Raw genomic sequence first — 27,252 nt, forward strand, 5'->3', positions numbered from 1 at the left:
ATTCCTGTTTGCATTGTTTCTTGTTGTATCAATGAACTGCATATCTTGGTTTCTAAAACCTTGCTTCTGAATCCATGCTCCTTTGGGTGATTGGTTGCTCCAAGACTGATGTTTTTCTGTGTGTGGCACATCTCTCATTGCAGTGAGCTGCCTTCCTCCAACTCCATTAACTTTCATGAACCAAAGGTCTCTTGGTAAAGTGTCTTCCCATTCAGTCTTCCTGCTCTCTTTCCTTGGATCTCTCTCCCTGAACATGTATGTGGTGCCACCTCTCCCCTTCCATCAAATCCCTGTTCACAACCAACCTCCACATGGTTTTTGACCTCTCCCCATAATCCTAATTTAGAGTCAAGCATAAAATATATGTTTTGCCCCCAGTCTTTCCTTCCCATTTCCACTTTCTGTTTCAGATTGCACATAATTTCTTGGGGCCAGTACCCTCTCTATTGTTGTCTATGAACTCTGTAAAGGGCTGTGTGTACTGATGGTCCTGTATAAAACAATTTTCAAAATATATTCAAGGGCAGATGTGTAGCCACTGCTTAAATGAATCATACCAGTAGTAGTCTCTTTCGCCCTTTATTTAGCTTTAATGCCAAATTCCCTTAGTATGGCTTAGTAGTAATTTGAATGAGTGGCCCACATACCACAAAGCAAGGCACCTGTTTAAGTGATGGGCTTGCTTGCTGCTTCTGCAGCACTTTAAACCATCATAGCTTGCAAAAACTCTGTACTTACCAAGGAACATTAGGAAAAATGAGGGTAGCAGTTGAAGAACAAAGACACATTCCTTAGAAGGCATGGAAGCATGTGCCTTAGCAAGCTGTGTTCATGTGGTTTACCGTGCTGCATTACAGTGAGCACAAGCCACTTAAACAGGCACCTCACTGCATGGTTATTTGCCAGTGTTCTATGGGGAAAGCCACTAGGAGGGAAATATTAAGGTGTGCATATACCATAGTTAATCTAGTCACAAAGTGAACTAAACAAAGGAACTGATCAGAAAAAAAGTTCTTTCAGAATATTTTATTTAGCATCAGTCGAGTTACTTTTTTAAAAAACATACATTCCATTCTCCTCTTGGTGTTGTATTTCACAGTTGTTCTACATACTTTGGTAAACCATGGCTTAATTTGTGAATCACAGATGAGCTGGCAAGCCTTTATCTCTGCTGCACTGCTGCAGGTGAGGGCTTAATGATGAAATGTTTTCTTCACCTCCCTCTCCCACCCCCCACAAAAAGAGTCACACATCCTGGCCCAGTTTAAAGGATATATCCAACTGTCCCCACCCAATCATGTGGGCTAGTATTTAGATTGCTTGAGGGGTTCCCCTACATGTGATTATGAGATGATGGGATGGTGCACTGGGTGCCAACATGGTTTGCTGGAGCTAGTTTTACTGTGAAGCAGCCTATAGAAAACTAGCTGCTTTGGCTTAGAATCTCTCTCCCCACCATGCTAGTTTTCTCTGTGGAAGGGTTTTTTAAAAATAGGTGTACTTACCTAACCTACAGCCTGTACTGGTATAGTCTAGACATAAATTTACCAATTCTTCTGCTCTGTCTGAAAGCTAGGCCCATAGTTAGTTATGCTAGGCTGAAAATTATGTGATCGAGTGAACAAAAATGTTGAGCCTAACTCATTTATCACTCAGAACTTTACACTGAAGGACTCCATCTAGGGCTTTCAGTGCACTAGTAGAACGAGGGAAGACAAAATGGAATTGCCAATAGCATAACTCGTGTGCTGAACCATTAGGTAGTTTTAAATAAGGCAGGAATTCGGGGGGAAATCAGGCACACTACTATTTCATTCTGCTACTTAATGAAAGATACATCCTGAGTTAGGTAAAGTGTTTCTTTCTTTCAAGGAATAAAAATACCATTACTTGCCCTGATGTTCCTAGCATGCAATTACACGTTTAGATAATTTTCATTGCTCCATGTGTACATCGTGCAAAAAGTCATTTAAAAATATGACACAATTTAGAGGCACAATAAAAAACAGTTTGGGGAAGGCTTTATGGATTTTTAAAGGAGAGAGTAAGAATTTCTCCACTCTGGTTTTGATGAAGAACACAAGCTGTACAAAACAGTGCACTGAGATGTTAAAAGACTGTGCAAGAACCTCTCTACATTAAGCCACATATCTACAAAACCACTAGAACAGATTAACACTAGTTGTTGCTGTAAGGGAAAAGATCTCAACTGCAGGTAAAGTGCTCACATCAAGAGGCTCACAACTTAATGCAGGATACGTCTGATCAGCTTTGCTTGAAAGGTTTTGGATTCGATATACAAAGCAACCCTATTAAGGTCAAACAACCTGTTACACTAAACATACCAAGACCCTCAAATACTGGAAGTAGGGGTGTGCATAAAACCGGAAAACTGAGTTTGGCTCAAACTAAACCAGACTCCAGCCAAAGCAGCTCCGGTCTAGTTTTGTGCATAGTTGAACCAATCCTGGTTCGAACAGAGCCCACTTTGGAGGGGTTTCGAAGCCATTCTGGTAAAGGGGAATCCGTTAAGGATTGACTTTTTCCAGTAAAGGGGGGGAGGGGGCTTAGCTAAAGAGAGTTGGGGTGGGAGTGGAGTTAAATTATACCTTGAAATAGCTTGCAGTGACTCCCCCTCCCCCAGGCTGGAGCAGGCGGGGCTGGTTAGGGTGCATTTCGGGCCTCTGTGTGTACCTGGGGGTCAATAAAATGGCCTCCACGCATGCACAGAAATAATTTGCATAACCATGCAATTGCCTAGTCACACAAGTGGCCTCTGCACATGTGTGAAGGCCATTATATTGACCTCCACACACATGCAGGGACCTAAACTGGCCCTGCCTGCTTCGGCGTGGGTGGGCCTTCCGCCATGGCCGCTGCAGGCACCACCACAGCCAGTAGCAACTTTAAGGTAAATTTAACTCTCCTCCTGCCCCCAACTCTCTTTAGCTAAGCCCCCTGGTCCCCCCACCCACACACACTGGTAAAGGGGAATCCTTACTGGATTCCCATTAGTAATATGTTCTAAGTAGGTTTGCATTCGGACTGAACTGGGCTTTGATACCCGGCTAACTGGGAGCCATGTATTTAATCCTTTCTTGTAATGTCAAATATAACTTGTCTCATGCCCAGACATCATGACATGCCCCATGTCCCTACCACTGACAGCCAACTATGTAGTGCAGGGACAGGAAAATGTGAAATGTTACAATGTTGATGAAATGAGAATTACTGGTAATTGTTATTTTAAGCCAGGAGCCAAATATGTTGAGCATTTTTCCCACTGGCAAAGCTAACGAAGAATATAATGCAGCCCAATCAACAGTTAATGAAGCTAAAGTCCTACAGTTTAAGACGATCTCATCTCCTTTATGTGGCGGCAAGGCTTGTTAATGAAATATACTTCTAAGTAAGTACACCTAGGCTTATTATATCTGATTTCCATTGTAGTACTAGGTGACAGGAGAGTGTGTGCGAAGAGGATACTGTATGTGATGGGACAGTTTTAAGATTTTCAGGGGAGTCACTGTTTGGGGGTGGTTCTGATGACATGGTGTGTGTCCCATGAGAATTGGACACACACACAGTGGTGGTGTGATTTGGCATTGGCAGCAGCATTAGACCTAGGTCTTAGTGAGCTCAAGGGGGCAACATAAGCTTACTTCTATTACTACTGCTTAACTTGGCAATGCAACTATGTACCCAGCCTTTCTTTTTTCTATATGCAATATGCAGACATTCACATTCATTTAAGCCTTTTTATAATAACCTCTGCTATAATATAGACAAAAATTCTTCTGTGGACATTTGGAAAAATACAGGTTTTAGAACACCTGTGACAGAGGGATAACCTACTTTAAAATAAAATGGCATTTCCTCTCCTAATTCAATGTAGAAGCTGAGTAGAAAAGTCTACACATTTAAAGAGAAGGAACAGTTGGGTGCTTACATGATGACTAAAATCCCCCTCCCCACCCAAGATCCAAGAATGATGATTAGAAAATATAACACATTCAGAACTCATTTACAGAATATGAAGCCTCTATTCCAATTCGTCATCGTATGCCATGCATATAGTTTATGTATACGTCTGCAAACAATGTCTTATGTTTTAAATATAGCTCAACTTTTTATTCTGTACACCAACAAATGGCTTCCAATTAATATTTCTTATCAGCCTCCTTTCTGCTCTAGAGAAATGAAAAGGGGTTTCTTACCAATGCATTCTCTTTACATAAAGTCTTTCTCCATGCACAGAAATATTTGGATTCTGAATGTTTAGGTTTACATAAAATGAGAAGAAGAAAAACAGTGGAAAGGGGGGGAAAAACAGCAACTCGGTTACCAGATGTTCACATTAGGGATGTCCGGAGCCATGTTAGAGGCCTCCGAACTGGTCTGGCAGCCCAGCCGGGGGGGGGTATGTAGCTTTAAGGGCAGGGGGGTAGTACTTATCCCTCCGCTTTCCCCCCTCTGGCGCTTGACTTTTTAGCAAAGTTTTTGGGGCGGCAGAGTTCCTCCCTGCCGCCCCTGCCCGGCAAAAGGAGAAGTTGAGTGCACGCATGCGCCCGTTGTGGCGTGCGCATGCCTGTCGCTGCCATGCGTGCGCCACAACGGGTGCATGCGTGCACTCAACTTCCCCTTTTGCCGGGCAGGGGCGGCAGGGAGGAACGCTGCCACCCCAAAAACTTTGCTAAAAAGTCAAGCGCCGGAGGGGGGAAAGCGGCGGGAGGAGTAAGTACTACCCCCCCACCCTTAAAGCTACCCCGCAGTGCCGGACCGCACCTCCGTGGTTCCGTGCACATCCCTAGCTCACACAACCACTGAAGTATTTCTGCTCGAGCTGCTCTCCCCATTTTTTGAGACAAGCTTATTTTCTACAAGCATACATCAAACCAAAGTATGAATTCAACTTGATTTCCTAGTTTTTTTATCATCTTGAAGGTTGCAGCTTCCACTCAGTTATGAAGAACTCACAGTAAATCAGATAAATAATAATAGGTTGATAACCAACCAACAATTCAGCAACAACTAACTGAGGTATAATCAGCAACAAAAACACAACACACACACATACTGAAGGCCAGAGTGGTGGCTCAGTGCTTAGGAGTATAAGATAGTGTTATGTGTTTGCATCTGATGAATATATCTGGCCTTCATGCTGCTTGATTCCCATAGAGCAGAAGATAGGGTTGATCTAGCTTCTGCTCAAAAGACACTGTAGTAACACAAGGATCCAGAAAGGAGATGATCAAATCTTAGCAAGAAAAAACATAAGGTGAGTACAGGCAAAATTTGGAATCTAAATTAGAAATTATCAAGTTGTTTGACATCACAATTTAAAAACTACAGACTGCATTCTAAGTGGGTATCACTACTTCAGAACTGTGGTCACCTTTAACACTTTCTTGGCCTTCATGATGTACAGCTTAAAAATCTCTGAGCCATAGCCTTATTTAGTTGCTGAGAAAGAATAAAATTAAGATGTTTAGGGAGGACAACATATGTGTTATTTAAAGCCTATGAAGTAGTTTATGCTTTATGCTTGGAATTCCTGCACAAAGCCCCTTTTATTGCAAAATGCCCAGGAGGACTACTCTAAAGCCACTTTCCAAAAGGCAGGTTTCATATTAAGTCCACAACAGGTGAACAGGCATTCAAGTGGGAGAAAAGTATATTTTGCATAAGACACCGAGGTTCCACTTTCCTCCTGCAAAAAAGTACAATCTCTTCACCATCCTTTCTGTATTCATACTCCCATAAAAACACACTTGTGGCTAAAGTAGTTTTTTCAAAAATAATGTTATCTTCCAACTTGCACAATTCCTTATGAATGAAAATTGCACTCAGGAACTTAAAGACAATTGACCTTTAAACCTCTGGATTAAAACACAAATTGGTCATAAGTGGAGACCCAGCTTGAGGGAAATGTCCAATTGGGAAATCTTTCTAACAAGGCATTTAACTGAGGGGTCTTCTGATCTTCCCCAAAGTAATAATGGGTAGCTATACCAAGGGTGACCATTCCATTTGTGGACTCTCCTGAGGTCTGAAGAAGAAAAACAAAGATTGTTCAAATAGTTAGTTCTATTAAGCCTCTGCATAGTTTCTAGACATAATTCATTCTAAATAGTACTTCTAAGTCACTTATTAGCCACACACTATTGTCTAATGATAACACTGAAAGCATCAGTTCAGGATCTGCAAACAGTACAGAAGCCAACATGAAATAATGAGATAAAATTACAGAGATGAGATCAACAGCAATCGGGCTGTGCAGTGGCAAGCTCACTGAAATTTGAGCTAGAAGGCAAGTACAATCACCAGTTTATATGGAGATGAGCTTTATGAAATAATGGCTGACATCAAGCACAGTCATAGGAATATGGAACAGGAGCTGCATCTTTGCAGAGAGCTCAGCCAGTATGTTTGAGCAGCAGTGTGCATGAACACGTGGGAGGGGAGGAATTTTCACTGTCTCCCCCACCCAGGGGCGTAACGAGTCCGGAGTGGGCCCAGAGACAAAATTTTAAGATGGGCCCCTCGCTGATACACAAACACTCACTTCACATGTGACTTGCCTCTGGGGGGCCCCCTCGAGGTGTGGGGGCCCCCAGGCAGCCGCCTCCCCTTGCCTAATGGTAGTTACGCCCCTGCCCCCACCACCACCCACCAGCTTGTTAGTGCTTTTTGCCTTCTAGGAATACATCCCTGCTGTGTGATCCTCAGAGACATATTCCTGCAAGCCAAAAAGTACTTTTGGAGCAAGGGAAGCATAGCGAAAATTGCTTCCTACTCCCTCTGCACATGCACTCTACTGCTCAACAATGTTCTGGCTGAGCCCCAAACAGGGGCGTAGCTATAATTGAGCGAAAGGGTTCAAAGAACCTGGGCCCCCAGCTCCTGAGGGCCCTCCAGCTCCACCCCTCCCTATTTTCTTCATTAGCTCCCTCACTCTGGGGGGCCGCCAGAGAGAGGGATGAACACGGCCCCCTCTCCCCTAGCTATGCCCCTGACCCCAAAGTAGACTCTGGGAGGCTGCAGCTCCTGCTCCACACTCTTAGTCCGGTGCTGTATTGGCAATGTGTTTTAATGTACTCCACAGATACAGACTAAGTTGCATTAGGTTAGCAGCATAATACTATCCTTGTTTACTTGGAAGTAACTCCCATTGTGCTTGGTGCCACTTACTCCCTAATAAAAATGTTTGGAGTTGCAACCTGTTTTTTTGCTGACAACTATGTCTGCCTGAGAAGACAGTAAGAAAGCTACGGATTGCTTCATTAAGACAGGTGGGAAGGCTTTATTACCTCAACCTTCTGATAACCACATGACCCACAATGTTTCTCTCAAGAGTATGGACTGATTCTTGGTGCCTTAGAAACTGTAACTTCAGACTTTCTAAGATCTGAGGCAAGGAAAAACAGGTGATCTCTGGTGATCCATTTTCACTCACAACTGGACTACTGCACCTGCGCAGTAGTCCGGTGGAATATCAAGCACCATGAGGCACTCTCCGGCATACTGAGGCACGCGAGACTTATCCATTAATTTCAGTGGGAGAGCATCTTCTCTCAGTTCCTGAAGTGGCCACTGTGATCAGCGAGAAAGAAGAACCGACCAAGTCCAGGTAAGAAATTGAGAAAGGGTAAGACACCAACACAATGGAGACACGCTAGCAGGGGGGAAGGCCAGGCAGGTGTAAGTGAACAAGGATCACCAGAGAGATCACCTGTTATGGGTAAGCAACCTGTTTATCTCTGAGGTGATCCATGTTCCCTCACAACTGGGCAATTGAAAAGCTCTGGAGATGGAAGTGGGTGGTAGCACAGTTAGCACACTTTCTTCAGAACTGCCTGACTGAAATTGGTTTCAGCAGCAAAGTGGAGATCCACAGCATAGTGTCTCACAAAGGGCAAGTCCCAAGACTAAGTAGCAGCCTTGCAGATATCTGCCATGCTAATGTCGGACATATGGACCGCAGAGGTGGCCACAGCACTGGTAGAATGAGCCCTAACCTTTGCTGACGGCTTGGCTCCCTGATGTCTGTAGAAAATGAGGTCAATAAGCCAGTTTGACAGTCTTTGGCGTGAGACAGGATGCCCCTTGTTATATCTTAGGATATAAATAACTTCTTGGATTGGTGGTAAGATTTAGTGCAGTCCAAATAGTAGAGTAGACATCTACAGCCATCAAGAGTGTGCATAGACTTCTCAAAGGGTGTTGACGGGTTAATGAAGAAAGTCGGCAAAATAGTATCTTGGATAAGGTGAAAATCAGAGACCACCTTGGGGTGGAATGTCAGATCGGGACGAAGGATCCGTCGAGGCAGAACTTGGTGCACGGTGAATCAGCTCTTAAAGTAGAAAGTTCACTGACCTGCCTGGACATTGTGATGGCTATCAGAAAGGCAGTGTTTAGAAAGAGGTTCCTTAGGGAGGAAGAGATGAGATGTTTGAAGGAAATCTCAGTCAAGGAAGATAGTACTAGAGATAGACTAGAGCTCAATAGATTCTCAATAGGTATATGAGGATACAAATTGTTACAATGCCCCTAAGGATACAATGTCCTTAAGGAATCTCTTAGAGTCAGAGTGTGTCTAAAGACTAGGGGTGTGCTTGAAGCATTTCAGCACCTATTTTCAGGCACCAAAATGCTTTGAGCTGCCCCAGCCGAATCACTTTGATGAGGTGTGGTGAATGGCCGCTTTAAAAGGAGGAAGCCAGGTCTTACCTGCCCTTCCCTTGCTCCTCCGCCGCTCGCTGCCACCCGCAAGCGGCACTGTTTGTATTCAGCAGCCGGGCAACACTGAATACTCAAGATGGCATCCACACATGCTCAGACACCATTTCCCTCCTGACGCTGCCCAAAGGCTGCTGGGAACAGGGAGCCTCCTGTCCCCAGCAAGAACAAGAGCCTGGCTGCTGAATACAAACAGTGCTGCTTGGGAGTGGGGGAGGCTTGCTTTTCTCCCTTTAAAGTGCCCACTCTCTGCCCTCCTGGATGTGCACAAAACACTTTGTGCACATCCTTGGTAAAGACTGGACAGGTGCGCGGAGACAGCGGTCAAGTGAACCTTGATCGAGGTGTTGTAAAGCCTCAAATATTTAAGAGACATCAAATACAGGAAAATTTGCCTGATGGAGGTGGAGAAAGAACCAAATTGCTCTGAGATTGCATAAGAGGTAAAATGTTTCCACTTCCACATGTTTTTTACCTGGAGAATTCCTTCCCTTTTATTAAGAAGTATCTCATCTAATAATTTATCCTCCAAGCTGTAAGGTTCAGGGTCTTGAGACCGATGGAGAATGTGTTTGGACTCTTGGGAGAGAAGATCCTGGTGATGCGGAACAACCTGGACAACCATAGTAAGGTGGGAAACCATGGTTGTCTGGGCCACACCATGGAGACAGGAAGATACAGCAAGTCCCCTCCTGTGACCTTTGAGAGCAGTTGAAAGTGGGGAAACAGTAGAGACATTTTTTCCAGGGTACCTGAAAGACATCCCCCATGGATGTCATTCCTGATCCTGCTCTTGAGCAGAAAGGTTTCAACTTCCTGTTGGTCTGCGTTGCAAATAGGTCTACAACAGGAATACCCCAGAAGCCTCTTCACGACTGTCTAAATTTGCTCAGAGGTACAGAACCTATCTATTATATTAATTCTCCTGGGTGTGCCTTGGAATGTGCGTCCTGGTGCCCAGCTGATTGGCAGAGGCGCACCCAGGAGGATTGATTGCTGGCGGGCCCGGCCAGCTGCGGAGACAGAGGCAGCAGCGGCCCCGGCCGGCTGCGGAGAGAGAGGCGGCGGCGGCCCCGGCCGGCTGCGGAGACAGAGGCGGCGGCAGATCTTGCAGGAGTTTATATTGTGGTTTCCCTCCAAACAACAACTATTTATATATTGCTTTTCAACAAAAGGTTCCAAAGCAGTTTACATAAAGAAATAATAAATAAATAAGATGGCTCCCTGTCCCAAAGGGCTCACAATCTAAGAAGAAACATGAAAGACACCAGCAACAGTCACTGGAGGTATTGTGCTGGGGGTGGATAGGGCCAGTTACTCACCCCAGGGGCGTAACTACCATTAGGCAGGGGGAGGCAGTCGTCTCGGGGCCCCACTGCCGTGAGGGGGCCCCCAGAGACACCTCACATGACTCCCCATTGCCCCCTGCCCAGCCCCAAGACCCTTCAGCCACTTGACCTGTTTGCCCTCTCTCCTGCTCGTCGTCCTGGTCGGCAATCAAAGCAGCAGGCCAGCTGCTTTTCTCCCCGCCTCTCAGCTGATCGGTGGGTGGGCGGGGCTTCCAGGGAGGCCTCCGTGTAGGCCTCAGTCAAGCCTGAATTCGAGTAGGCTGGCAAGCCCCAGGAAGAAGGCTGGCAGTCAGAGTGGCCACTACAGTTCTTTGAAGCAGACCCTCTTCCCAGGCCAGACAGCTCAGCCTTTGCCAGGTAGAATGTGAATTCCTTTTTGTGGTTACACTCCCCCCACCCCCTATACACAGGTAGGGATCTGCTTGCCATAGGGCTTTGATGGGGGGTGGGGAGACTGAGAAGTCTCTGAATATTTAATTTAAAACTGATTGGAAAATTTGCTGGCTTAAAAAAAACCTCTAAAAAGTCCTATAAGTGGCTTGTTTCATGGCAGGAAATTACAAAAACTTCTGGAACAAATTTATTTATGTATTAATTCATTCATTAATTCATTCATAAATACACTTATGTTCAAGTTGTTTTGCAACCCAGGTCTGAGTGAGAACTGAGACATGAGTGAGAACTGTGACGCATGTGTTGTGCTTTTATATTTTTTCCCCTTAGGGTCAATCTGGCCAACATGTGAATGCAGCACCTCCATTCCAGAGGAGATGTGTGTTAAAGGGCTTTAAAAGCCTCTTGTGAAAAACCTCCTGGAATCAAACTTTACTGAATTGGTTCAGAATTCTGAGAAAACAAACATAGGCTCACTCTGCATGGTTGAAAGTCTCCTTTGCTAATCTGCAGCAAGGGGCCCATTTTAATAATTAGTGTTTCTAGTGTGTTCTAGGCATTAAAAGTAGCACAAATATATAGTATTCAATGTATATCACTATATATTGTGAAGTGTGTGTGTGTGTATTCAGTGAAATGTATTTCTTGGCAGCATACTTATTTTGAAATATCAGACTTAAATCCTTGGAAGCCTGGGGTGTGTGGAGGCCCTGGAATTTGGGGTGGGGGGGGTGGGTGGGCATTTTAAAATCTCTTCTCAGGGCCCACTCCAACCTTGCTACGCCCCTGAGCACATTCGGCTCCGCTCTTAGAGCTCTACTTCGAAAACGGAGCACAATGCAGAGAGCTTCAAGATTGAAAAGGGAGCTGCATCTGCTGTCCACAGAGCCACCACCGGGTATTACTTGCTGGCAGACTGGAAGTCGCTTAGATGAACTTCAAGCTCAAATCCTTGGTTTTGCAAATACACCATATGAAAAAGGAATTTTTGACTTGGAAATAGTTATGCCTGAAAGGTATCCATTTGAGCCTCCAAAGATGCGCTTCCTGACTCCTTTTAAAAAAGGTTTTACTCCCATATAATTCTTCTGTTCTCATTTGCTCAATTTTGTACATCTGTTTTTTGTATGTTTTGAATGAGGACAGAAATGTGAGAATAAAAGCCCCCTGCTTACTGGCAAAGAGGCACCTTTTTCTCTTTGTAAACCTCCCTGAGCCATTTTTGGAAGGGCGGTATAGAAATTGAATTATTATTATTATTATTATTATTATTATTATTAATAAATTTCTCGGCGGGGGGACCATTTAAGAATCTTGTCTCAGGGCCCACTCCAACCTAGTTACGCCCCTGACTCACCCCCTACTAAATAAAAGAGAATCACCACGTTAAAAAGGTGCCTTTCTGCCCAGTTAGCAGGGGTAACAAAGCAAGCATTCATCATGCCTGTCAGAGGACTGGAGGGCACCTCTACAGGACTTACAATATTCGAACGTCTTTGAGTCCAAAAGGCAAGGGAATTGCCCAAACCGAGCTGAGGGTCGAAAAATGGATAAATTGTAGAATTGACTAGAATTGAGAAGGAAATCAGAGAATAGTCACAAAAATGGTCCGGTCAAGCCGAGTAAACAGTAAATGAATGTTTTTACAGGTACAGAGAGAGAGAGGAACAGAACCTTTGTGATGCAACAAGCGTGGCAGACGAGAAGGAACTGAGAGAGAAGATGCGTCTCACATGCCTCGGTATTCTGGAGCGCGCCTCATGGAGCTTGATATTCCTCTGTAGGACTAGTGCAAGGATGTGGAAACTCAATTGTAAGGGAATATGGATCACCTCAGAGATCATAAGCTATAAAATTTGAAGTACTGACTTTTGATTTGACAGACTATACCATCGGGCTATTCTTTACAGGTAAATTCAAGACTGGACAGACACAGAAGAACCAGGTAGAAGAGCATAAAAACTAAGAACTGGAAAGTCACAGAATAGTGGTTATGGGCAAGAAATAGTCAGTAAGGTAGTCTACTGCTGAGACTGAGTAGAGGCATTGTTTTGGAGCTGGCTTCATGAGAAAATTAAAGAGTAGGCTTGTAAATCCACATGCACATTTTAGGATTAGCTGAAGTTTCCAAGGTCATGGACTGGTGTACAGCAGATGTGCATTCTTGCTCCAAGGTGGAAAAGGATATCAGGATAAAGAAACAGCTGTACAGGGAGCAAGCCATTACATATCATGGGATGATGTAGAAGACTTTTTCTCCCTATTCAATATCTAAGTAGGCAGAACATTCATTTAAGAAACGTAGCAACATTTTTCGGATATAGAACCTTTTCCTGATGTATCTCATGTCATGTTTTGCTTGCCGATACAGGCCCACATCGGTTAATTTGACAGCAAAGCCTGGTTCAGACATAGCATTTCTGATCTCCTCATCATGCTTAGATCAGGACAGTGACAACGCAAATTCTGCCTGAATGGTCCTGGGCAGGCTCAGAACCCATTATTGTGGATGCCAATGGATCACGATCCAAATCAAGGTTCCTTTACCTTTAATTTGTTTTAATCCTGGTGTAGAGTTATGTCTACACTAGTGCTAACCCAATTCACTCATAACCAGGGTTTGCAAATCTACTTCAAACTCTGGTTTCAGAATCTAGTTATAAGGGCAATGATGAAATGTTATAAGGACAATGATTAAATAAAATAACAAAACAGTTTCTAGGAAAAAACAAGCTGTATACAATAACTTAAGCTGTATACAATATAAGCATAATAAAACTACTACTTTACAGACACACACTCCCTCCCACATTCTTGTATGGAACAAGAGTACCCTTCTAATCTAGCAATGTAACAGCAGTAGCCAATTCCTTCTCTTTTTGTGGCAGCCAGGTGGAGAAATGCACATACTTAACATTGGCCTGGGTTTGGCAATTCAGGTTCAGCTGCACATGACACATCTGATTTCTCAGACCTTCTTTCTGTAAAGGACAGTTCCAAAGAAAGGCCTGGTCTGTTTGCCAGGAGTAACACAATATCATTCACAAAACCAGACCCAATACAGTTTTAGTTTAGCACCTCATGGAATGAAAAACACCTCAGCATTGTCTTGAAAAGATAAAGATGTACCAAAAAGAATCAATTGATAATTCAATTCATGAAAAACAAATGCAAGTAGGTTAACAGGACACTGATGTTTAAGAAATAAGAGCAGGTGTTTAAGGTAGAACAAGCTTCACCCCCTACCTTCAACTCTATCCAGAAGTGCCATGGCAAGGCTTGGAGCCCATGTGAATAATACACGAAGTAATCCCCACCTACATTAACAACAGGAATTCCATCTCCAAGAGACCACCTGGCCAATGTTGCCCCTCGATGCACTCGAAGATACAGTGACATGTGACTTGGACCTAGAACATCAGGCAAAGATATCTATATGGATTATAGAATGCACAGAGGGGAAGCCATTTTCTGGTGTCCTAGAACTGCAATCTTCTTCATGCTCAGTTGTGTATTGTAAGTTCCCCCTACTGCTATGTATTGCACACTATCAGAAGCCTGTAACAATTCAGGATGGAACTAAGCATATGTCCACACTACAAAATGGTTCATTTACCCAAAGCATAACTAGGAATGGCAGTTGTATGTGAACAGACAGTTAAGCAGTTTTCACAAAAGCTTTAATTCCCAGGTTTGTCTGTTAAGTGCCCTGACATCTAAACTATTTAAACAGTTTTAAGTCTGCAGGACAAATATAACCTAAGCCACAAGCAGTGAATTCTGAAAAGCAAAAGGGCTCCAGAACTTATCACCAAGATTCAATTTTTTTTCAATATCCAGAAAATATACTAATGTAAAATAATTAGCATTTTAAACCTATAGTTTAATGCTGAATATTGAGCATCTCAAGTTTGTAGCTTACATGATGTCACATCCCCAGAGACCTGTGGCACCCTAAGGACCAATGTATGTATTGTGGCATGGGCAAGAGCCCATTTCAGATACATGCTGTCACACACAAGTTGTGATAGTGACATGTTGCTATCATGCAATTCCTAATGCCTGGGAACCTGAACAGGGTGACTCTAACATTCCCTTAATCTCAGTACCTTAAGGCATGACGTCATAGGCAAAAAAACCCAGGTTGCTCATCTGTAACTGATTATCTGGTAGTGAGCTGTTGTATTCATAAGGCATGATTAGCCAGTTCCAAGCAAGGTGGGGGCACAGTAGCCCTAGAAGCTTTAAGGCAGGACCCATTTCAATACACTTCTTCCAAACCATACGTGCTCAGCAGACCTCGGGTCAACAGCATAGTGCTTAATGAAAGGCTGCTGGGAAGACCATGTCTCAGCCACGCATATATCAGCCATACGGATTCGTGACAGATGTGCTGGAGAGGATGCATATGCTCTCGTTGAATGAGCTTGTATGGTGTGCAGCAGAGCTATGCCTTGATACGCATGCACTATTAACTCCACCAACCAATGTGTGAGTCATCGTGATATTGGCTGACCTTTCACCCTGCCTTTAGAGGCCACAAAAAGCTTCTTTGTCCTTCTAATGTCCTTGGTCCTTTTTAGGTAATACAGCAAAGAACACTGGACATCTAATTGGACATCTTTCTCCAATGGCGACTGTGGACTTTGGAAAAAGGTAGCCAACGAAATATCTTGGTTTAAATGAAACTCTGTCACAATCTTAGGTCAGAATTGTGGATCCAACTGCATCACCACCCTGTGTGGATATGTAGTGATCAGCCCCTCCAGTAAAGAGTTAACTAGAAGTGAACCCTGTCCTGACAGGCTGGTGACCTCCAGGGCTCAGCCAATCAGCACACCAGGTGGGTGGGACCTAGAGAACTGTTGGGAGGAAGAAGGCAGTTCTTTGTTATAGAAGAGAAGGACATTTGGCCAGGAAGGATGGCTGCAGGAAAATGACTGCAGGCAGGAGGCTTGAATCTCAACCAGAGTTTGGTGAGTTTAAGAAAAGGAAGCCTGGGCTATGGCTTCGGGAAGTTTATTCTAGGGAAAGGTCTGTTTAGTCAGACTTTGCATTAGAAGTTATATTCGTTTTGTGTATGTGTTTTGCATATTCCTGATACTGGTCTATTATAGTTTACCTACAACGTAACTGAAATAAGAAACACTAGCCTACACTCCATACAACTAGGGCATAGAAAAAGACTCTGTATGCATTCATTCAAGTGTGTGTTTGCATTTTCCTACATACCTGTTCTTTGCAATTGGGTAACCAAGATTTTTAAAGTGTGCTGCCCCAACATCATTCGGGGTGCTTTTGAAGTATTCTTGCAACCTACTGAGCATTTTTATCTGTAACTAAAAGCTGAGAAAGCCTCAGATGGAAGCAGTCTGTGGTTCTTGAATAAAGCTGGTTTTCTTTTTGTTCTTTTCTTTTACAAGCCTCTCCGAGTTGGTTTTTTAACTCAGGAAAGGCGGGGCTAAAGGGGGGCTTACTCTGGTGCAAGCACATCCTCAAGAGCTGAGCAGCTATCAGTTTTCTCACCACATGTAGGCTTGCACGTGGAAGATTTTTGTATTTTTCCAATAGCAAAATAAAGAGAGTTTTCCCTGGAAATTCCAACCCAAACCCAGGGAGGTTCAAGCTCTGTAATAAAGACGGGTGGCGGTGGCAGCCATTTTTGAACCTACCAAAAATACAGAAGAGTTTTAGGAGAAGCCTAGGCAGGAAGCTCAGTAGGGATGATTCAGCATTTCTTTCCGTCATGTGAGCTTGCTCTGAGAAAAAGGCTTTAATCTGCTACAGCAGGGATGTCAAACTGTGGCCCTCCAGCTGTTTTTGGACTACAACTCCCATAATCCCCAGCCACAGTGGCCAATAGCCAGGGATGATGGGAATTGTAGGCCAACATCTGCAGAAGGGCCACAGTTTGACATCCCTGTGCAACAGGATAGAATTGCATATATGGAATGTCCATCCATATTGCTGTGAGCTCATTCACTTGTCACACAGTGATGCTAGCTATAAGGAAAACCGTTCAGTGTAACCAGATGGAGCAAAGTTTCATTCAAAGGGTCAAAGGGGTGCTCAGTAAGTGCTGTCAACAATAATTTGAAGCGCCATTGCTCCACAGGCGATCGTATTGGGGGATAGAAGTTATTTGTGCCCTTCAGAAATTTCTTACAGTCAAAAAACAGTCCAACTCCAATAGGACTAAATATTTAATTTCTTATCTTTCTCTCAAATTAATCTGGATGAACAGAGGAGCCAGCAATGAGGTGTTGATGTATTGGCGGACAAATAGAAACTAAGTAAATAGCGCCCCCAACTGCCAATTTCAACAGAAACACTGAGCATGTGCGAGGCAGAGTGGGCATCACGAGAAGCTAGTCAATCTACCCGTGAGGTAGAGCTCTGCGCAGGCACAGAACCCCTTCCTTATGAATGCAAGGGATCACAATCCAGATCCCATAATGTTTTCTATTAAAAAGACAGACTAATAAAATGCACAAGCTTACCTGATATTTCGAAGGTTAACTTTATAGAATCCCAGGGCATTTGCTCTTTGGAGAAAAGCTGAAAGTGAATAGGATTCTTGGGAGTAACCATTGGAGCAGGAAGATACCAATTCTTTCTGAAATAAAAGGGTTGTTTAAGATCAATGTGATCTTAAAACACGATTTTAACCTCGAAAACCCTATTTTAAAATAAGTTCCTCCTGAGCAGGATTAATTCTCTCTCTCTCATTCTCTCTCTCTCTCTCTCTCTCTCTCTCTCGAGAGAGAGAGAGAGAGAGAGAGAACTGGCTATATTACAATATGAAACACTGAAAGGTTTCAGAACTGAAGTTACTGGCTTGTTTTATTTATTTAATGTATAAAGCACTTTTCTGCCAGGTGTTCAAATCAGTTAGATCAGCTTAGATTCAGCCATAAACAAAAGAAACCCAAAGGTTTGCAATCTCTACACCTACACACACACACACACACACACACACACACTGTAAGCCTATATAAGCAGGTATGAGAGGCGTATAAAAGAGGCATATCGGTCACATTATGAAATCTTCCCAATAGAGAAAAACAGGTTGCTCACCTATAACTTATGATCTAGTAAAGATCCATCAACATCCATAAGAATGGGATTCTGCGCCTGTGCAGGAATCTCACAGAAGAATGCCACAGCTCACTGTGGCGACCAAGCCCCATCTCCATGCCCCAGCATGCTATTTAAAGGCAGGCCAGCACCATGTTCCTCAGTTCTTGGATGACCAGAGTGGAGGACTATCATCTGGAGTCAGGAGAGTTTGACACTGAAGGAGAATAGCGTGCACACTCTGAATGCAAATAGTGGAATACTACTGCAGAGGGGAGGTTCGGGAGGGTCTTATGGATGTCGACGGATCTCTACCAGATCATAAGTTACAGGTGAGCAACCTTTTTATCTGGGTCAAGATCCATAAGAATGGGTGTTTAACTAGCTCCCAATGAAGGAGGGTGCAGTAGCAGCTACTGTAACATCTGCTTTAAAACGCTTCTCCCAAAGCTTGCCTCAGCAGCCAAGCGCACATCTATGGCATAATGCTTGATGAAAGGTAACTCTGTGGACCAAGTTGCTGCTTTGTTTTGCTGGTCGAATGACGGTAACAATAAAGATTTGATTTGAGTTGAGTTGAGTTGCTGCTTTACAGATATCCATGAAAGTTACTCCTGACAGGTGTGCAGTCGAAGTGTAGACACACGTCGAGTGGGCCTTAATTGCTTCTGATGGAGTTACATCCTCTGTCTTGTAGGCCAGCATAATGAGCTCGACTAGCCTTCTGGACATTCTTTGGAAACGCAAGTGCCTTTATTAAGACCTTTATATGCTACAAAAAGGTGCTTGGTGGATCTAAAATCTTTAATATGGTCCAGGTAATATAAGAGTGGCCTACGCACAAAGAGTGCATCACATGTTCCAAAAGTGTAGAAGGATCCCTGGAGGATGTGGAGAGAACAATACCTTGATTGAGGTGAAATTCAGATACCAACTGGGATATAAAGTCGGGATCCAAACACATAAGCACCTTATAAGGATAGATTCTGGTGTATGGGGAGTCAATCCTTAAAGCTGTCAGTTCACTAACACGCTTTGCCATAGTTATGTTTAGTAGAAAGGCCATTTTTAAAGTTACCGAGTTGATGGAAGTAGTACCCGTTGGTTCAAATGGACTCTGGGTCAAGGCTGAGAGAACCAAGGATATGTTCCACGGTGCCACAGGAATACGAAGAGGTGGGTATACATTCATGAGGCCTTTTAGGAAGGCTCTACGTTCTGGGTGAGAGAAAAGAGTCTTACCACCACAGCCTGGATGTTTGGAAGAGTGCCACCAAATGAACCTTTAGAGACACATTAGCCAAACCCTGCGATTTCAAGGTAGTCAAATAGAGGAGCACATCCTTAATGGTAGCTTGCCTAGGGTGAAACACATGTGCCCTGGTCTTAAAACAGAGCCATTTGCCAAGGTAGTTATGTCTGGAACATAGGAAGCTGCCATATACTGAATCAGACCACTGGTCTATCTAGCTCAGTATTGTCTTCACAGACTGGCAGCAGCTTCTCCAAGCTTGCAGCAGGCAGGAATCTCTCTCAGCTCTATCTTGGAGAAACCAGAGAGGGAACTTGAAACCTTCTGCTCTTCACAGGGGGCAGCTCCATCCCCTGAGGAGAATATCTTACAGTACTCACACTTCTAGTCTTCCATTTATATGCAACCAGGGCAGACCCTGCTTAGCTAAGGGGACAAGTCTTGCTTGCTACCACAAGGCCAGATCTCCCTAGTCTGCTGGAAGGTTTTCTATGGTTGAGTAATATGTTACTCAGATGCCAATCCGTCATGCCATCAAACAGAGTGTATGTCTGGGTGAAGGATATGACCGTTGTCTTGTGTCAAAAGATCTAGTGTTTGTGGCAATCTCTGGTACTGGTTTCCCAATAGTCTGAGTACCTGTGGAAACCATGGCTGCCTTGGCCACCATGGAGTCACTATAATGCAGGCCGCTGGAGTAGTCAGGAGACGTGCCACCACACGGCTGATCAATGGGTGTGGTGGAAACATGTACGGGATCTCCCTAGACCAGTCCATCTGGAAGGCATCCCCCAGTGATTGCGCATCATGACCCGCCCTTGAACAAAAATGGGTGCACTTTGTGTTTTCTGAAGTTGCGAACAAGTCTATGGTGGGGCTCATCCAGATGTTGAAGAGGGAAGCATCATATTCCATTTTGATCTTTTTCATTTTCCATCTTGCCTTGTAGAAGTGGTAGGAAGGCCTTCATTGCTTGGAAGATGACTATCAACTCCAAGAAATTGATGTGACACTGAGTTTGCTGTGGGATCCACTTGCCTTGAATTTGGTGGTTCTCACAGTGGGCACCCCAACCCAGTAGACACGCATCCGTCATCAATCAAATTGAGGGAGTCCGAGTTTGAAAGAGAACCCCCTCTAAGCGATTCCGGTTGTGTGACCACCATGAGAGGGAGTGTAGTATCTGAACTGGAATTTCTAGACGCTTGTGCTGATTGTCCAAGTTTGGACAGAAAACCGATAGAAACCAAAGCTGTAGCTTTCACATCTTCAAACATACATAATGAGTCAAGCCTGCTGCAACAGACATTGTCAGTATTTGTGGATCAGGTCTGATACACTCGTACCATTCTTTGGGTAAGTAAGCTTTCTTGATCTCTGTGTTCAAGATTGCTCCAATGTAGTTGATGATACATACCAGTTTTAGATGGGGGGGGGGGGGTTCCAACTGACTTGGATCCCCAAGTCTTGGGGGTGATTTAAAACATACAGTGTCTGAGAATGTAATTCTCCTTGGTCTTTGGAGGCAATCATCCAACTACGGGTAGATTGCTATGACCTGTGTCCTCAGATGGGCTACCACAACAGCCATGCATTTGGTAAATATCCTTGGGGCGGTAGAAAGTCCGAAGGGTAAGACCTTGTATTGGTACATTTGGTCGCCTACAGTAAATCTTAAATATTTCCTGTATTGCTCCCTTATACCAATATGGAAGTACACATCTTTCTGATCCAGCATTATAAGCCAATTCTCTCGATAGAGAAGCGGTAGGATCTCTTGCTATGCTATCATGTGAAATTTCCTTACACGGACAAGTTTGCTCAGGTAGAGTAGATCCATGATGGGGCAGATCCCGCCATCCCTCTTTGGAATCTAAAAATAACAGGAGTAAAAACTAACCTGTCTGTGCACCCACTGCACAAGGGTTCTTGCACCCTTTTCTAACAACTTCACTTCCTCCTGCAACGACAGGGATGGTTGAGTGTACTTCACTCCTGATAAGTATAGGGTCATTTTGAACTCTATGGCATATCCCAACGATATGATTTTCAGGACCCAGCAGACGGATGTTACGGAGTGCCATGCAGGGGCATGGCGTGCCAGCCTGATGGAATCGTGAACTGGCGGAAGGGATGGGATTGCAAGACTGGTGAAGTTGCTTGCTTGCCAAGATGTTAATGCCCCTGGTGGCGGGAAGAGGGAGGAGTGTTGAGGTGACAGTGGGCTGGCCTGTTCCTAAAAGATGTTTCTGAGGCTCTGCCTGTTTCGTGGGTTGAGATTGGGCGATTTTGCCTTTCCCTTGATAGGAGCGCTTATGATATGGGTGGTATGGTTTTTTGAAATACCTCATCATATATGGCAGTGCGAAGCCTCAGAGCCTGATTCTTGTGTGTCTCTTTTGAGAAAGACAGTAATATCTTGCAAGTGGAAACATTGTGTTCCGCTCCAAGGCAGATGAGACACAAGTCATGGAAGTCTTTAGAGGGGAGTTTAACTTTACATACCTCACACCTCTTAAAGCTCCGTTTCTCCTCAGCCATAACGATAATCAAAACATAGTCCAAAGTCCATCCCAAAGCCAAGAAAACAAGTCAAATAACCGAAATAACTGTCCATTGTTATTTTTTAAAGATGAACTCATGAAGTAGAAAAACTTTCTGAAGAACTTTAACCGACAAGGAGTGACAGACTGAGGTCCAAATGCAATGGCAGTTGGAAAAGAACTGAGGAACATGGTGCCGGACCACCTTTAAATAGCACACTGGGCGTGGAGGCAGGGCTCGGTCACCATGTCAAGCTGTGGCATTCTACTGCAAGGGTCCTGTGCAGGTGCAGAATCCTATTCTTATGGATCTCAATCCAGATCTATAAACATTCCAAAGGCACTTTTGGAGGAGATGAGTTTCAAAGTAGAGTATTGACCAGTGGATCATAGGAAGAACATGGAAGGGCAGCTGCTGGTGCTGATCGGAGAAGCTGACGGGAAGACTTCTCATGCCGTCTGTGGGATAGAATCAGCAAATGGCACAGCCAATAAGAAATAGAGCAAGGAAACTGTGGGCTGATCAGCAGTCTCACCAAGGGCAGGGGATATCAATCCTCTCAGACTGCTGTCACTGCATAGGACTATTTAGGTCAGGAACTGCTAGCCCGGAGGAGGAGGAGGCTGCTACTGTGATGGCTGGTGTTCCTGGGAAGGAGCTTGGCTAGAGAAGAATAGCCTAAGTGAAGGACAAGGAGTGAGGCTGGAACTCCGTCCCTGCCAATCTGAATTGCAAAGGCAACTGACCAGCAAGGACAGTACAGATCCAGCAGCTTAGCCCCTAAGGAAATCTCATGAGTTAGTGTCATAGGAAGTTAGTGCCATATTGTCAAACTTGGTGCAAAATAAAATATTTTAAGAGATTAAAAAACTATTAAAAAGAATTGTCATCCTGACAAATTATTGTAATTTTCATAGTTTAAAACAACAAAGTCTCACCCTGTTTGCCTTTCTTCATGTTCCCAAAACGGTAATTTTAGTGCAATTTTGCAATCTTATATACACAGTGAGCTAGTTAACTGGCTCAGGGGTTCCCAAGGTGGGGTACTAATTCTCACAGCACTCCTGCGTTCCCATGCTGCAGCTGCACTACTTGTTCCCCATTTGAAGATTGCTGACATAAAGCTGATGTGTCTGCTATAGAAGGAGAGGGGGGAGGCCTGATTGGTTGGCTACATGCTGAAGCTCAGCATCCCACCCCTGCCCCATCCCCTACTGCCATATAGCCAGGCAGGCTTCAGAAAATTAGCACTGAGTACTCCCAAGTTTATTTGTCCTATTAATTTCAATGAGGGTACTCATAAGTTATTTAGCTGGGTGTAAGCCAGTAACAGGAGTAGCTATCTCACAACTGCAACATTTACATTTTGCACACACACAATCTCTAGCTGAAGAGAGATTTTCTTTCATAAATCTGAGCTGAAGGTTTGTGGCAGAAGGAGTACATTTGTTTTTAAAAGTTGGGAATCCGTGGCTTAACTTAAAAGAATTAACTGGTTTTAAGAAGTCTTTCCTCAATTGATGAACTTATTCAAAACCCAATGGCTTATTGATGAGAAGTTGCTACCAACCTGAATAGATAATCTACAGGAAGGATCCAAGGCAACCCACAGAGGGGCGAGTCTTCCTCACATTTTGTTCTAATAGAATCATTGAGTTCAGGTATATGAGGAGTGACATAAGAGATGCCACCATAGTCAAGTCCATTAATCCACATTCCAGAATCACTTTTTGTCAACTGGCCATCCAGGTTATGGAATCTTCTGCTCAAGTGCTGGAAAATCAAAATATTATAGATTTGTTTATTCAGCAGAAAAACGAAGACCGTTCAATGTTCCAATGCAGAGATTGTTTTCTATCTGTAGCGGAAACCTGATATTCATTGACTGGTGTCAAACAAACCATGCTACGTTGGATGTCATGAACACCTGGGTTTGAGAAGATCAATAAATATTTCCCATTTGGCGAAATACTAATAAGAGTCTATTAATAGGTGATAAATGTATGTTTTGTTGCTCCTTAAACAAAACATACATTTATCACCTATTAATAACCTACTAGCCTCTTGTACTCTCCCCACGGCCGTTTTCTTCCACGCTCGCCCACCCACCGGCCAGTGTTTTCTTTGGCTGCCCACCCACTGCTGCCATTTCCTTCCCCCACCATTTTCTCCCCCTGCCCACCCGCCCACTGCCACTCCTCCCACCCGCTGGCCTGGCTGCCTGCCAGCCTGGCCGCCGCCATTTTCTCCCGCCCGCCCATCTGTCTGGTGCTTCTGCTTTCCTCTCCCCCCGCCGGAAGCTTATTTATTTATTTATTTACTACATTTTTATACTGCCTTTCTGCCTTGACAAAGGGACCCAAAGTGGTTTACAATATTAAAAGAAGCAAATTACAGAAGATTAATAAAACATCTCAGGCTGTTGATCTTTTCAGGAGCTGAGGGCAAGATCTCCCTCGCCTGGGAGCATCCTTTCTTGCATTCCTCTCAGGGCACACACAGGTCTTTCCGTACTCCTGGGAAGGAGGTGGGCTGCCCCAACAGTCCTAACAGGCCAGAGCTGGTCTTTATGGGGGCTGATGTTACGCTCTCCCCCGGACTGGGTGCCCCCCTTCATACCTTCCTCTCAGTGCACGCAAATTCTCGCAAGAGCTGCCATGCCTGGGATGAGCAGTGGGTATGCCTTGAAGAAATAAATATATACTAGCCAACCTGCACAGAGCATCTGTGCTCTCTTTGGGGCCGGCTATATCCCCCTCCCCTCCCTCCCCACTCACTCTTGCCCCCTCTTCTCCCCTCCCCTCCCTCCCCACTCACTCTTGCCCCCTCCCCTCCATCCCCACTCTCTCTTGCCCCCTCCCCTCCCTCCCCACTCACTCTTGCCCCTCCCCTCCCCTCCCTCCCCACTCTCTCTTGCCCCCTCCCTCCCCTCCCTCCCCACTCTCTCTTGCCCCCTCCCTCCCCTCCCTCCCCACTCTCTCACCCTCCTGCCCCAGTCTCTTGTGCCCTCCTCCTTCCCCTCCCCTGCCCCACTCTCTCTTGCCCTCTCTCCCTCCCCTCTCACCCTCCTGCCCCAGTCTCTCCTGCCCTTCTCCTCCCCTGCTCCTCTCTCCTGCCTTCCCCCCTCCCCCTGCTCCTCTCCCCTGCCCCACTCTCTCTTGCTCTCTCTCCTGCCCTCCCCTCCCCCAATCTCTCTTGACCTCCCCTGCCCCCTCCTTCTAGCCCTCCCCCTCCCCCTCCCCCTGCCCCACTCTCTCTTGCCCTCTCTCCTCTCCCTCCCCACTCTCTCACCCTCCTGCCCCAGTCTCTCCTGCCCTCCCCCTGCTCCTCTCCCCTGCCCTTCCCCTCTCCCCCGCCCTCCCCCTCTCCCCCTCCCCCACTCTCTTGCCCTCCCCTGCCCCCTCCTTCTTGCCCTCCCACTCCCTTCCCCACTCTCTCTTGCCCTCCCCCTCCCCCTGCATTTTATTTTACAGTACTTACTGGGTGGTGGCAGCGGCCACTGCCACTCCTCTCCCCGGGTGGCAAACACGGAAGTCCCACCGCCTGGTTCCCTCCCACCCCAGCCTCCCGCGTGCATCTGGCCTCGGCAGCTGGTTCCGCCGCTGCCTGGCCGTGAGCCGCCTCCGCAGCCGGGCCCAGTGCAGCCAGCTTCTTTGAGGCCAACGACCTCTCCCCCACCCCACTTTCATGCCCAGGCTGCTGGGCTGAGTCCCACTGCTGCAGCCGGGCCTGCCGCCGCCTTGTCTGGGCCCGCTGCCTCGCCTCCACAGCCAGGCCGGGCCTGTGGCCACTGTCGCCACCCACAGCCTGGCCCGCCGCTGGCCAAATTCTCCTGGGTGCACTGCGCCAGTCAATCAGGCGCCTCTGCAGCCCAGCCAATCAGCTGGGCTGCCGGGACACGTTTTCCCTGGGCACACCTAGGAGAAATATATATATAGATTGATGATTGAAAGGAAGTTCCACCACAACTCCAGATGGAACCACAAAGACAGGCCATAAAGTGCTTTGACACACAAAGCTGCATTACACTGAATCAGACCATTGGTCCATTTAGGTTAGTATCATCCACACTGACAGGCAGCAGCATTCCAGGTTTTCAAATAAGATCCCTGCAAAAGAAGTCTCTCTCTTCCAGAATATGGCAGGATTGAACTTGGGGATTTCTGCATGTAACGCATATGCTCTACTGGCCTACTGATTTCAGCAGATCTGCCCTTCCTTCTATAGCCTACCATAGGAACATAGGAAGCTGCCATATACTGAGTCAGACCATAGATCCATCTAGCTCAATACTATCTACACAGACTGGCAGTGGCTTCTCCAAGGTTGCAGGCAGGGGACTCTCTCAGCCCTGTCTCGGAAATGCCATATAGGTAACTTGGAACCTTCTGCTCTTCCCAGAGTGGCTCCATCCTCTAAGGGGAATATCTTGCAGTGCTCACACATCAAATCTCCAATTCACATGTAACGAGGGCAGACCCTGCTTAGCTAAGGGGGCAAGTCATGCTTGCTACCACAAGACCAGCTCTTCTCTCCATGTGACATAGCATCCTGTTCCAAAGGGTCCCCAGCCCTCAGGCATGAGTTTTTGGAGGTATTTGAAATAGGGATGAGAAAGGAAGGAAATTACTCTTCCACAAGCTCCCTTCTATTTGTGGTTTTTGGATCCAACTCAAGGCACTTTATTTCAACTAAAAGGATTATCACTATAACAGTAAGCCAAATAAAGTGAAAAGAAAAATTCCCATTAATGAACATTTATCTGGACCCTCCTCTGCAGCTTATAAGCCACCTAGAGATGCAAGCTGAGATGGTAGAGAAATCCATTGGATGGATGGACGGATGGATAAATAAATAAAATTAGGAATATTCCTTACCTGAACAAATATTCGCTTAGGCCTTGGATTTGCAGAATCTGAACTATAAGGGAAGAAGATTCCACTGCAGACAAGGACGAATGTGACTAAAAACACTGTACTTAAAGTTATTATTGTCATCTTTGTGCTTCTGGCAAGGTAGATGAAATTAAGCTAAACACAAAACATACAGTAAGGATAAGGACTTCATTTACAAAAAACAGCCTTCTACATCTAGAAAATGTAACTCAGTGAACTTGAAAGCTTTTTTAAATTGATGTGTTTACCAATGGATCCCCAATACTTGACTCCTCTCATGACAACTCCATGAGGGAAGTTAGGCTAAGAGCCAGTGATATGGCCAGCTATTAAAGCCAGCTAGAAAGCTTTATGGACACACATGAATGACAAGCATGATGACCCAGGATCTTTCATGCTTCTCTTTTACTAAGGTCAGGACCTTCTCTCACCCTTTGCTCTCCACTTCTTCCCCATCCCTTTCACTCACTGTTTCTTCCTGCAGCTGCTCACCACTCACAGGGGATTTGTTTGCTTCTCACCACATGGTGGAGTTGAGGTGAGTGCAGTGGTGGGGGAGAGCAATATAGGGAGCAGGGGAGGAAGCAAGCACATTCCTCTAGGACCCCACAGCTTGTACTCTTAGCATGTGCTCGCCCAATTGTTTCAACACTTATATCCTTCATTAAGATAAAAGAAGAGAGACATCAAGAAAATGGGTTCAGTACTATTCACAGAGCCACCTAATGGTGCAGTGGGGAAATGACTTGACTAGCAAGCCAAAGGTTGTCGGTTCGAATCCCTGATGTACCTATATCGGGCAGCAGTGATATAGGAAGATCCTGAAAGGCATCATCTCATACTACATGGGAGGAGGCAATGGTAAACCCCTCCTGTATTCTACCACAGACAACCACAGGGCTCTGTGGTCACCAGGAGTCGACGGCACACTTTACCTTTACTTTACTATTCACAGTCATCCAAAAACCTTTGCTTTAAGATGAGAGTTAAGATGCTTTCA

The 27,252-nt window shown here is 45.2% G+C and overlaps 1 protein-coding gene and 1 long non-coding RNA gene across 7 annotated transcripts in view; one reads left to right on the top strand and one right to left on the bottom strand.

The window, feature by feature from the left end:
• Window positions 1–5,656: 5,656 nt before the first annotated feature.
• The window catches only part of ERMP1 (endoplasmic reticulum metallopeptidase 1), a 68,100-nt gene continuing 46,504 nt past the window's right edge, over window positions 5,657–27,252 (bottom strand). For 5 of the 6 annotated variants that reach the window (XM_053298829.1, XM_053298827.1, XM_053298830.1 and 2 more), the window contains 5 exons: window positions 26,235–26,387; window positions 22,928–23,130; window positions 16,985–17,100; window positions 13,731–13,894; window positions 5,657–6,049 (listed from right to left, as the gene is read on the bottom strand). In XM_053298829.1, coding sequence (XP_053154804.1) covers window positions 5,885–6,049; window positions 13,731–13,894; window positions 16,985–17,100; window positions 22,928–23,130; window positions 26,235–26,387 — 801 coding nt within the window. In that variant the 3' untranslated portion in view covers window positions 5,657–5,884. Of the gene's footprint in view, window positions 6,050–13,730; window positions 13,895–16,984; window positions 17,101–22,927; window positions 23,131–26,234; window positions 26,388–27,252 lie in introns of those variants that run through there. The other variant, XM_053298832.1, reaches the window with a different exon arrangement.
• On the top strand, window positions 18,563–22,222 carry LOC128346018 (uncharacterized). The gene is made up of 3 exons (XR_008316740.1): window positions 18,563–18,737; window positions 19,763–20,169; window positions 21,446–22,222. It is a non-coding gene; the product is annotated as an uncharacterized LOC128346018 (long non-coding RNA).

Source organism: Hemicordylus capensis, chromosome 2 (genome assembly GCF_027244095.1).
Source record: "Hemicordylus capensis ecotype Gifberg chromosome 2, rHemCap1.1.pri, whole genome shotgun sequence".
Taxonomy (NCBI): Eukaryota; Metazoa; Chordata; class Lepidosauria; order Squamata; family Cordylidae; genus Hemicordylus; species Hemicordylus capensis.